General features: G+C 49.2%; 2 protein-coding genes across 2 annotated transcripts in view; one reads left to right on the forward strand and one right to left on the reverse strand.

The window, feature by feature from the left end:
* The window catches only part of RAB3GAP2 (RAB3 GTPase activating non-catalytic protein subunit 2), a 56,562-nt gene extending 49,510 nt beyond the window's left edge, over positions 1-7,052 (forward strand). Inside the window, exons 29-35 of the mRNA XM_028158048.2 lie at positions 377-412; positions 1,239-1,313; positions 1,603-1,821; positions 2,585-2,674; positions 2,900-3,121; positions 3,755-3,913; positions 4,059-7,052. Of these exons, the coding sequence (XP_028013849.2) occupies positions 377-412; positions 1,239-1,313; positions 1,603-1,821; positions 2,585-2,674; positions 2,900-3,121; positions 3,755-3,913; positions 4,059-4,214 (957 nt within the window). The 3' untranslated portion in view covers positions 4,215-7,052. The remainder of the gene's footprint in view (positions 1-376; positions 413-1,238; positions 1,314-1,602; positions 1,822-2,584; positions 2,675-2,899; positions 3,122-3,754; positions 3,914-4,058) is intronic.
* Positions 7,053-7,229: 177 nt separating this feature from the next.
* Positions 7,230-12,505, reverse strand: part of IARS2 (isoleucyl-tRNA synthetase 2, mitochondrial) — a 33,957-nt gene continuing 28,681 nt past the window's right edge. Inside the window, exons 19-23 of the mRNA XM_054713126.1 lie at positions 11,895-12,001; positions 11,095-11,240; positions 10,065-10,255; positions 8,697-8,841; positions 7,230-7,722 (exon numbers count right to left, since the gene is read on the reverse strand). Coding sequence (XP_054569101.1) covers positions 7,580-7,722; positions 8,697-8,841; positions 10,065-10,255; positions 11,095-11,240; positions 11,895-12,001 — 732 coding nt within the window. The 3' untranslated portion in view covers positions 7,230-7,579. The remainder of the gene's footprint in view (positions 7,723-8,696; positions 8,842-10,064; positions 10,256-11,094; positions 11,241-11,894; positions 12,002-12,505) is intronic.

The raw sequence follows: 12,505 nt of genomic DNA on the forward strand, positions 1-12,505 counted from the left end.
GAATTCTTAGCTGCTCCTTGTTAGTAGCCTGGAGTTTGGTTCTGAGTCTCAAGGAAACCTAGTTATTTAATTATGCAAAGTAAGAACCAGATTTTTTAGAGTCTTCCTTATTTAGTAGTTCACAAATCTGTATTTTTGAAAAGGATTATTTGTGAGCCCAGAGTGATATTTTTTTCGTAATGTACTTTTACAGAATTCCACCCACAATTAATTGCATTGTGTTATGGTTGCCACATTTATTTATAGGTGTGTTTGTATTTTTAGAATTTGGTTACTTTTTCCCCCCCCGCACCAGAGTGATGCCCTTTGTGTGTGTGTGTGATGCCTTTTTGTTTAAGTCACTAAATAAATACAGCATCCCTGTCCTTTGTCTTAGGTTGGAAAGGCACCCAAGGAGAGGCTATGCCGGCGGGTAAGTGAATCTCCCTGAGCTAGATGTGTAGTTGCTAATCCCGCACTTGAACTAGAACCCCCCTCACGCAGGGGTGAGCTCTGCCTTTCACCTGCTCATGGCATGTCGGGAGATAAGGAAATTGGAAGGTGGGACAGTGAGGGGAACTGCTCTCGAGCTCTGGCCGGTCCTGACTTGCCTGTGCAGACTCTCAGCGTGGGCCAGGCCTTCACGAGACGCCTGCACCTTTGCACTGTGGACCGGAGGGTAACAAGTTGCTGCTGCTGCATGTTTTTGCTGTCGTTCAAGTGAGAACTTGATCATGAACATTGAACTTCAAATTGCAGTAGACCCAGGAGTAGCGGTGTGACCTACCTTTATGTAGTAACTTGTACAGAGAGTTAGGCCAGGCCCTTTAAGGGCGTCAGCAGGAACGATCGTTGCACACAGCATCCTCGGGTGTTCAGTTCACAGGCTTGAGGGTTTGAGTTTTGTTCAGAGGGTTCCGTTCAGTCCCTAAGAGGCGCTCTGGGCCAGGCCAGGCTGTTTCCTCGGAACTGTCACGTGGGTCACAATGAAGTGGCTGTCGAATGGCTGTCCTGTGACTCTGGGACAGTCAGCACCAGTGCCCCGTGCATGGTGGCGGATGACACTGTCTGTGCAGTCACCCGGGACACCAGCCGCTAAAAATGAACCGCGGTGCCATCTTCCTTAAAGCCAGTGAAACCTAAGAGAGGAACTGAAAGGGGCCGGTGCCCTGTCTGATCAGTGTGGAGAGTTTTATTTCTCGGAGAGCAACTGGAGCAGTTTTGCTGCAGGAACTAAATCTGTTCCTTGTTGAAACCAGGATGTGGGGATGAGCGACACGGCGATGACCTCCTTCCTCGGCTCCTGCTTGGATCTCCTTCAGACTCTGTTGGAGGTAAAAGGTGTATTTTCACTCTAAATTGGCTGAGCTGCTAATTATTTTGAAACTCACTGGACTTACGAAAGCACTACAGAAATATTTTCATTTATTCAAAGTTTTGACTTAAGCCTAAAAATAGTGATATTTCTTATTAGAATTAGATTTGGGGGGTTTTAAAATTATAATTTTGGGGTGGGGAGAACTAGAGGTTTGCACTTTGCTCCTGGTGAGCTCTTTAAATGAGATATGTGCAAGCGCTGACTTCACCAATTCTGAAGACGGTTCTCGGTTCTCGAACACGCAGGCCGATGTCGGCAGGGATGAGATGCAGGCGCCGGACCTGGAGACGGAGGACGCGTGGCTCGCGGTCGAAGGGCCCATCTCCATCGTGGAACTGGCCCTGGAGCAGAAGCCCGTCCACTACCCGCTGGTGGAGCACCACTCGGTGCTGTGCTCCATCCTGTACGCGGTCATGCGGTTTTCTCTGAGGGCCGTGAAGCCGCTGTCGCTTTTCGACAGTAAGGCAAGTACCTCGGGACCAGAGCCGCCTGGGAGCGGGGGGAGCAGGCGTGGGCGGGACCATGCACGGTGGGTCCTCCTCCCATCAGACTCCCGGGACATAAGGGGCGGGCTGGGACGAGAGCCCGTGGCTGCCGGTTCAGCGGCCACTCTGCTCTGTGTTCCATTTCCTTCCGAGGAACGTGAACCCTGGATTCTGCTTTGACTCTTCAGACACACATCTGCTCCCGAGCAAGGTGTTTTTAAAAGGATTCAGAGTACATGCCATGTATTAGTTACCTGTTACTGCATGACAAATTATCCCAGAAGCGAGTGGCTGAAAACCAGAGTTGATCACCATTTTCGTGAACCGAGAATCTGGGTTCTCTTATCTGGGTGTGTTTCTGGCTCAGAGTCTCTTAGTCTGCAGTAGGCAGGCGGCCAGGGCTGCGGAGGGGGTTGGGGGAGTTCCAAGCTCACATGTAGGCAGGATTCAGGTCCTCCCCCCCGGGCCCTCCACAGGCAGCTCGCTCACCTCAGAGCAGCTGCACACCAAGGCCACAGTCCCTTTGTAACCTAACTGGGAAAGTGACACGCTGTCATGGCTGCCCAGTGGTTTGCTAGCAGCGAGTCACCAGCCACATGAGTGACTGCCAGGAGGAGGGGTCCCTGGGCGCCGCCTACCAGATAAATGTTCTTGTTGGAGGAGGAAAAACATTAATCACAAGATAGTCATAAATGATTCTTAATCCATACTCATGTGTTCTTGGTCTCTCCTTTCTCTTTAGGGGAAAAATGCATTTTTTAAAGACCTAACTTCAATCCAGTTACTACCCAGTGGAGAAATGGATCCAAATTTCATTTCTGTACGACAACAGGTAAATTAGTTATTGGGCTTTGTTTTTGTTTCTTGGGGAAAAGGTAGTAAAACAAAAACCTAGCTGGCCTTTAAAGGCTGACCCCTTCCTTCGGCAGCATTCTGGAGGGCTAGTTTATATTGTGTCGCTTCTTGAGAAGTGCACAGTTCTCATGGAAAAGCCCCTCTCACAGGGATGTTTCCCGGAAACATACTAACAGGATGCCACTGTCTGTCTCCCTTCAAGTTCTTGCTGAAGGTTGTCAGCGCCGCTGTCCAGGCTCAGCATGCGGGCGCCAGGGAGAAGGACGGCTCAGACGCCGCCCCAGCCGCTCCTCCTGGGAAAGACCTGGAGTGGCCAGTGCTGGCCGTGGACTTGGCCCATCACCTTCAAGTTAGCGAAGACGTTGTGAGGAGGCATTACGTGGGGGAACTCTACAACTACGGAGTGGACCACTTAGGGGAAGAGGTAATAGCCCCTCGGGGTGCTCACTGGGCTCAAGTGAGAAAGTGGATGGTTGGAGTCAAGAACCAGTCAAGTCTCCATAGCTTTTTGCTTATCCTTCTGTAAGAGCTTCTAGGCACCAAATCAGAACAGAACATTAAAATATTAAAATTCCTGCTTAATGCTGAGTAAAGTGCAGTGTGTAGGCCTGCTCTCTGCACAGGCCAAGCAGTCAAGAAAGCAGGCAGAAGCTTGAAAATGACTCACAAGTTGCAGTTGTACCAAATTGAAAAACGGGAATTTGGGTTGTAAATGCTAAGTTTGACTTGGATGGTATGCTGCTTGTACAACTGACCCTTGAACAACGTGGGGGTTGAGGAGCTGGCCGCACACGGTTGAAAATCTGCGTCTACTTTTGACTCCCCAAAACTTAGCTACCAATAGCCTAGTGTCGACTGGGAGCCTTACCAGCCACAGACAGCTGATGAACACATTCTGCGTGTTACATGTATCACATATTATGCTCCTACCATACAGGGGGCCAGAGCAGAGAATGTATTTCCCATGTTGTTCAAGGGTCAGCTGTACACACGGCCACAGATCAGAACTGAGCGAGTCCTGCCGGCTCTTACCCTGGTTGTCCGTGTCCCCCCGCAGGCCATCCTGCAGGTTCATGACAAAGAGGTCCTTGCCTCTCAGCTGCTGGTGCTGACAGGGCAGCGGCTGGCTCACGCGCTCCTCCACACCCAGGCGAGGGAAGGCCGGGAGCTGCTGGCCCGGCTGTCACCCACTCTCTGCACCTGGCTGAAAGCGATGGTGAGTCCACTCGGAAGGTCACTGCCTGCTTCCTTCAATACCAGTTCAGGAGACAATCTTATTTACTAGTTTACTTGGCTCTGAAGAAAAGCGTGTTTATTCAGGTGTGTATAACTGATGGGTTATTTTTGTGTCCTATTTGTAGGACCCCCAGGATCTTCAAAACACAGAAGTGCCAATTGCAACGACAGCTAAACTAGTGAATAAAGTCATTGAGCTTTTACCAGAGAACCACGGGCAGTACAGCCTCGCCTTACACCTCATCGAAGCTGTGGAAGCCATAGCCATTCCTTCTCTATGACCCGTCGGCCTGTGTGACTAGACGTGAAGTAGTGCATGGTTATTTTATAGTCAGAGCTGGGGTTTCCTGGAGGGTGTCTGTCTGGTTGTTTTTTTTTTTCTTTTGTAAAATAAATTTAAAAATATGTATATTACTTTTAAAAAGTATAGTCCTGGCTCAGTTCCACTCCTTTGGTTAATACTGAAGGTAAAATATAAACAAATATCAATTATGGCAAAATATGAACAAATACCAATGATACTATTAACTACTCATACAGATGTTTTACTGTTTATATCTAATTCAAGCACTTAACGTAGCTTTATTGTTAAATTTTGCTATTTAAAATGGGTTATAATTTACAGATTATGTTCTTATTATAAGATTCTATATTTCATATGCAAATGTTATTGTTCGAAGTAAATTTCAACGGTCATGTAAATATAGTCCCATCGGTAAAACTAGAGAAACGTCCCTCTCACTCTCCTTTCACATCTGTTAGGAAGATGCTTTTGTTATAGCTTAATCTCTCACGGGACTGCCACCCCGAGTTCTGGAAGCTGACAGGTTCCTTTCCCAGAGGACGGCGACCTTGTAAAAGAGTAACGCGTTCAAGGTCATCATATCCATCAGAAGAGACAGTAGATAGAACCCCTGTTCTGGTACCAAAAGGACCTGCCTGTACTTGCCAAAATTGAGAATCTAAGAGGTGAGCCACACACCAAAATTAATTATAGGTAAGACTTGCTTTTTGCCAAGATTCAAAGGCGTACCCACATCAGGTAATTGTAAAAATGTATTATCTTGTAAAACTTATGTTTAAAAAAGGGGGCAAAGATGCTAAAAATTTAAGTCTAACTTTATTTTTCTTACAAGTGTTTAGAAATGTCTGCAGCTGGTAATGTTATCTGTTCTTGGGAACAGTGAGAAAATGCTTCGTGACATTACAGCTTTAGCAAACCTACCTCAGAGCTGGTTGAGAGGATAAAATACAGCTAACCTTGTACCCTACAGTGCCTCGAGCAGTCCAAGTGCTGAATAGCTACTTGAGTAAAACCAGATGAACCCAAACTCTAAAAAGTGCTTTGAGCTCTACAGATGCCGAGCATTTACACTGGTGTGTCTTTGGAAAGTAGCCATACAGAGCCGGTAGTGGTACCTGTCACGGGTCACTGTTACCCGGGGTAGCTTATGGTGACAGAAGTCAGTGCTTCTCTGCCGGTAAGAAGCCGCTCGAGCAGCTGCCCCGGGCTGAGGAGCATGTGCTGCAGGGGCGTGAAGAAAACCGTCTGATGTGAGGGCATCCCAGTGTAAATGCTCGTGAACTACAGATCACATCCAAATAGGAACGCCCCTGTCTGAACCTTAGCAACTACCGCTCCATGGAAAACCTTGAAAAAGAGCCGTGCAGGCTGTTGGCCACGGGTGCGGGCCTGTCAGCCTGAGGCGCCCCGGTGCAGGGTGGCTCCGGGAGCCTCTGCTTGGGTCTCCGCTGCCCCATCCAGACGCGCTCATGTGGTTTCTTGCGAGCGTAGGCAGCGTCACAGTCAGTTACGTTTAGTCTAAGACTGGTTCTTCCTGTGATTTTCCTACATGTTCTGAAAGTAGTGATCCATTTTGGAAGCTGGTTAAAAATCTTGGAATTATAGGCATTTTTAAAGATTCCATATCACTTTGGGGGGAAGGCATACCTCATCAGCATTTAAGCTAATAAAACTGCTTAAGCTTATTCTGGAGAAAGACACGCAATCACGTAGAACAATAACAAATCGAGTCTCTAGTTAGATGTGCAACCTAAAATCTGCACACAGAATTGGCAACGTTGAGTGCTGAGTTGTATGGTTAAGAAACAGTTACACAGTTTACTGTTTCATCAAGGGCTTTTCAAATAACCCTGATGGGCACAGAGATAGCTATGTGCAGGCAGGCCTGCCCTCCTGCACTTCACAGACACTGAGTGTGTGCAGACTGACGGCAAGACCCTCAGCAAATCGGTCACAAACTGCTTTACTGCCGCGGCCGGGACTGAACCCAGTGTCGCAGAGGTCTGCCTGCACACGGTCTGTAACAAGGAAGAGCCACAAGTCAAGGAGTGAGTTTGATGTCGAGTGGCTGGTTCTGAAACAAAGGGCTTGTTGCACTTACTGCAGTTACTGCTGGAAGCCAATAACCAGCAGTTTTCCTAGATACACGCCTGCCCCCTCCCCACCACGGCATTAAACAGGCCCGTGTTAAGTCCTGCTGTGATGCTGAAAGAACTAGCATTCACGTGATCACAGCTTCTACATCACAGGCGTGTTTAGACGCAGACTCCCAAGAGCCGGGATAAATGTAGATAAAGAGAAACAGCAAACATCAGGCTTCTAAGCGCTTCCTTCCATTGCACAAAGAAGAAACAACGAACAGGCTCTTCTCCACTTCACCTTTGTTATAAAAATTCATCTTAGGTCAAAGTCAACACCGTTACGCTTAATTAGCTTCCTTTTTATAAAAAAAGACGATTAATTGCAATTTAACACCACAAAAATCTCAGATGTAATACTACTAAGCTTATAGGAATATGACAGCCATGCAGTGAGAAGTGGCTGTGATTCAGGTGACTGCTGAGAGAAATGTTTCTCAGGTGCTGACAGCAGCAGGGAAAGCCCCTCCCTCCGCTCACAGGAGTGGATCTGCTGGCCTGAGAAGCGTGAGATCTGGCGGAGTCGTTAGCCATCCTGGGAGTGTAAGAGTGCCGAGTGGCCGGGCGTCATGTGCTGCAAGTGCTAGTATGTATATGCAGGTCTGTATATACCGCTGTTTCCTGTCCGCTCGTCGTGTGAATTTATGTATGATAGTGAAATAAACTTGTAGCTTTCATGTTGTGTCCTCAACATTCACAAACGTAAGTACGTACCATTCAGGTTTTTCCCTCGTCTGTGAGAACAGATTCACTGATGCTTCCGTCCCAATTCCGCCCCACAAACCAGCTCCTCTAAGAGGTGGGCGCGCACTGGTGAGGCGGGACGGGACGCACAACCTCTGCACCAACACCACTCCTTTTCCAGAATGCCTTTATTTGTCCACATTGTAGAGCCTGAGTACTGAGTCAGGAAGATTTGTAAAATATAAAACGTTTCCTGCTCAGCACACTTGCAGGTAAGCGGCCTCAGTGCCCGTGTTCTGAGCGAGTCCATTGTGGATACCCCAGGACCCACCTGCACATACGATCCTGCAGGTGTATACACAGTGCTTTTATCCAGTGATAGGAAACCCTTAGCTTTCTCACTCGGGCGCTCGTCCTCCTCGTTACCTAGCCTTTCTTCCCGGGGCTGTAAACGGCCCACCTGACCCGCAGCCGTCCTGCCGGGCCGTCCGGGAGCAGCTGTCCGCAGCAGCCCGAGGCACTACTTCCCCCCGACGACGTCGGCACACCGGGGACAGAGCGTGTCTGAGGACTCGGCTGTGTACTTCCAGCAGCGAGGGCATTTGTCTTTGGTCGTGGGCGTGACGATTACTTTATACTCAGACTCTTCTCGGATGTCGCCACCTGTGGAGGGAAACACGCGTGCCTGACGGGCCATGCACCTCGTTGGTTTGGCAGGTGCTCCTTTCTGGAGCTTTCTCCTTCCTGCCCTGGGAAAGCCTGTCACATGACATACGTATGTAGCCAAGACAGAATCGCACAGCTGACGGGAACAGGGGAGGTTAGCTGCTCCCCAGCTCAGCTCCGGGTTCCATACCTAACTCAGGCAGGCAGCCCTTCCGGCTCTCAATCTGGGGTCGTTCTGATTAATTACGTGGCTGGAAAGGCAGTGAATTTAAGAATTTTAAAAAGAGCCACATTAGAGACAGCTGCAGTGTCCCCACTTTTCTTGGTCTGGACGAAAGGACACGACACTTTCTCCAGTATGAATACCCTCAGACGTCAGGCTGATAACTAAATTACTTCCTAGTCATCGCACCAAGACCGGACATCAGCGTTTTGAAAAGCAGCTGAGCAGAGGCGTCACTGACGGTCAGTGCTGCCTCTAAGCCAGCACGTCCTGCGGGACCTGAGCCCGGAGGGAAGTCGGGCAGCACCGCCTCTCCCAGCACGTCTGCCCGTCCTCCCCTGCGACGCCGTCTCCACGTCCATCGGTGAGCAGGACGGAGTGAGGCTGACAGACCGTGGGAGTGGGTTCCACAGAACGTCCTTCACTCCCCAGGACAGCTAAGCAGTGGGTAATTTGGGGCTACCCCGGACATCTTAGAGTCAATGCTGGGAAGCACTCGGGTTCCAGGTATCACAGGACGGGGGGACACAGAAGCCAAACGGGAGTGAGGGTGCTGACAGCCACTGTGTCACGGGAAAGAAGGAACCCCCCCTTCCATCCCTGGGACTGCGTCCCAAGCTCACGGGGTGGGACACTTGCGAGAGCTGCTTAGGAACCTGCCCGCTTCCATGGCCGGTGCCCTCAGAGCACAGGCACCGCTGACGCCAGTCCGTGCTCCCGGTCACACGAGTCCTCCCCACCTTCTCACCTTCCAGGTTGATGAGGAACGTCCCTCTCAGCTCAGTGGCATCCGCAGGCATGGCGGGCGGGTCCTGGGAGAGGAGCGTGGTCTGGGAAGCCATCATGAGCTCGTTCAGCTGGGAGGTGCTGGACGTCTCCTCCTCCTGCAGCATCTGGCAGTGAGCACGGGACAGTCACTGTCTGAGCTCAGTGTCACCGTAAGCTGAGGACAGACGCTGCGTGTGGATGAGAAACCCTCTGGTACCGCTGCCTCCTGACGCTACTCGACTAAAACACGTCAGTTCTTACTAGTGGGAAAGGTCTGACCTGGAAACGTCCAATCCAACGGGGAAGCAGGCTCCCCGAGTCCAGCTGCCCGGCCCTCAGCCCCTCGGGCGCCTCACCCTGCACCATGCTTCTGCCCGTAGGCGCGGGGTTAGGGCACCACCTGACAGCACCGTCTGCATACGAGGACACTAACTGGGGTGTGTGATGCCACTTCACATTTTTCACTGGGATTTTGATCTTCAAAATGCCTGTGAGCTAACAGACATTCCTTTTAAAAAGCTCATGAGAAAACAGGAGACTCAAAGAGATTAATTTGGTTTTAATAAATCATGCGGTTAGTAACTGACAGAACCAGGACTTCATCTGACAACTACTTAGTGTAATTCCCAAGGAAAATATATTCACGTTTTTTTCCAATATAAATGATCCAAACCAGCTGTATTTTCAGCTTATTACTCAGAGCTACTGAATCAAAGGACATGTGACACGTAGGGACAAACCCAGCCCAGGCGGTGTGGCCTCGGCCAGGTCACAGCATCAGCGGCCCCATCTCCTTGTAAAATGAAGGAGCCAGAACTTCCCATAGAATGTGAGAATGTGGGTATATTCTCAATTCTCTTCTCTTAATGACAATCTCATCTACTAGCTACTTCAAGCCTCAGTTCCTGATCAAGTCCAACTTTAAAAATTTAAACTGAGCTTACCAAGCAAATGAGATGGTCATTTTTTAGAAAATTTGACAGAACTTTGGAGATAAAAATAGAGTGAATGCTCTAAGATCACATGACAATCTGCTGGAACAAATGATCTTTTTCCCAGAATTCAAGAAGAAAATGGAAATCTTGTTTTGGATTTGTTTTGAATCTGATCCACATGGACAAAAATTCTCAGAAAACTACACCGTTAACACAAATCTCCGGATTTCTGTGTATTCTTATGCCACTGCCCTGGATTGACATGTCACCTGTCATCAATAGCCCTGAGGGCTGCATTTCAAGTGAATCTTGCTTGATTATACAGTCCCTGTCCCAATATACAGATTTTTAAAAACCAATTTCCAGGGAAACTGATACTCACACCATTTCAAAAGCTACAAGTGACGGCTCACCTCGATGATCTCGAAAAGTAGCCCGGGCTCGATGACGATGGTCACCTGGTGCTCCGCTGCGTTCTTGCCCGGGATGCTCCCGAGGAACGCGTCCCTCATGGCGCACGCGCTCTCCATCGCTTCCTCCAGCCCCGGCTTCTTCCAGACAGAGCTGGTGGTGATCCACCCCGTGCGAAAAACGCTCTTGGGTTCTTAACAAACACACACACACTAATTTGCATCTATTCCAGACTAAACCACTAAATACTTACTATTCGTGGGAAATAAGGACTGTTATTTAAGGTACCCATGGGAGGAAATATTACGGAGCTATCCTAAATGTTTACCAAACATTTATTTATATGAACATTTGGAGATCATGCTAAATCTAAATAAAGGATAAAATATATAGTGAGATCTCACAGAAAAAAAGATGCCTAGAAGCAAAGAGAACTATCCCAATAGCGACAGTAGTTGTTTGGGGCGGTAGTCAGATTTATAGTTTCTGATTTTCTATAAGTTTAATCCATTCAGAGGGAAAAAAGCTTATAAAAAGCACTATAGCCCTAACTGGTTTGGCTCAGTGGATAGAGCATCGACCTGCGTACTGAAGGGCCCCAGGTTCGATTCTGGTCAAGGGCATGTACCTTGGTTGCGGGCACATCCCCAATAGGGGGTGTGCAGGAGGCAGCTGATCGATGTTTCTCTCTCATCGATGTTTCTAATTCTCTATCCCTCTCCCTTCCTCTCTGTAAAAAGTCAATAAAATATATATTTTTTAAAAAGCACTATATTTTGTTGTGATAAAATTTAATGTGTTTCTGACCTCTATAAATATTTAAGGGAAAGTGATTTCTCAATGTCATTGAGCTGCTAACATTTCAGAAAGCACGTCCAGGCCCCCCGAAGTCCCCCCGACCCCTCCACAACAGGTGCTGAGGGACTCGGTGTGCCCCCCCATCACTCACTCAGGGGGGTCAGGGCCCTCAGGTGAAGGGCCTGCCACCAGCAGTCACACCCCCCTCAGCACCTTTCTCATCGCTGCCCTCACCTTTCATGTAAGGCACGTGCTGGAACACCTCTTCAGCCAAGTGAGGAAGAATGGGCGCGAAAGAGCGGACGATGACATCCAGGATTTCCGCCAGCGCAGTCTGGCAGGAGCGGCGTTTGGGGTCACTCGCCTTTTCACAATAGAGCCTGCGCGGGACAGCTTACTCAGCAGCTGCCCACACTGCGGCTGCCAACACCTGTCCCAGGTCCCGCTCATGCTTCTAGCGGCTAATTCAAGGGTCTCATCACCTTATAACTGAAGAGTAAGAGCCTCTGTCCTGCATGTTTCCCCTAACACCCTCCCCTGCGCGCTCCTCCTCCCAGTGTGCCCACCGCCTCAAAACCTCTCAGCAGCTCTGCCACCTCCAACTCCCTTTTCCAGGCGATAGAGCCGGGACTGCTGTGTTCAAGGACAGCCGAACTAGTAAGATACTGAAATCTTTGAATGTGACCCCTACAAGGCCGCCTGCCCTTGTGCTTTACAAACCCCAAAGACGAGCATCGTGTTCCTGACCTCACAGCAGCAGCTACTGCTGAGCGCTGTATCCCACACAGCGCCGAGCACGTTACCGCTGCTCTTTCATTGTCGTAACCACGCCGAGGTGGCGTCAGCGCCCCCTTTTAGATAAGCAGATTTGGGGACCGGCTGCCCCAAGTCACAAAGCTAGAAGAGGCAGCCCTCACTCTAGAATCCACCTTGGTAACCGCCCAGCTGCCCACCTGCTCACGCCGGGACGCCCAGCACTTGCCGAGCAGAACAGACGGGCAATGCTTGAGTACTTGACTGCTAGCCGTACATACCTGTCTTTGACTATGCTGAAGTAAAAGTTGGAAAGTTCTCTGGTGTAAAAGGCTTGTAACAGCCGGATGACTTTTCCGAAATCGTACTGTTTGTATGAATCGGTGATCTAGGGAACAAAGGCAGAAACATTGGCAAGCTGGGATAAGCAAGTGGAAGTGCAAGTCATTAGCAAGATGTGTTCCTTCTGGAAATATGTTTCAGACAAATACAAAACGGGCGACATGCAGAAGCTCTTGGGGGCCGGGGGGGGGGGGGGGGGTCTCCCAAGCATCGCTTCTGGTTCAAACTCCACTGCTTCAGAAACACTGAGCAGTCTGTTCTGGAAATGACAGAACACTCAGCAAAGGGAAGGACCCGGTTTTAAATGTTGGGACCTCTTAAAACAGCAGCGTGCAGTTACCACTGCTGCCCCATTTATGCCGGAAAGTGAAATTGGCCAAAAATCTGACCTCAGGGTGCATGGAGGCAGCCACATTCCCAGCTTCTGATTAAGCACAAACTATCTGTTTATATACAAACGATACGATATCTTATGAGACACAGAAATATTCGTTTCAGTTATTTCTAGACTTTGAGGGGTGTATCTACAGGTAAACAGAGTGCAAGTCTA

Source organism: Eptesicus fuscus, chromosome 24, assembly GCF_027574615.1.
Source record: "Eptesicus fuscus isolate TK198812 chromosome 24, DD_ASM_mEF_20220401, whole genome shotgun sequence".
Taxonomy (NCBI): Eukaryota; Metazoa; Chordata; class Mammalia; order Chiroptera; family Vespertilionidae; genus Eptesicus; species Eptesicus fuscus.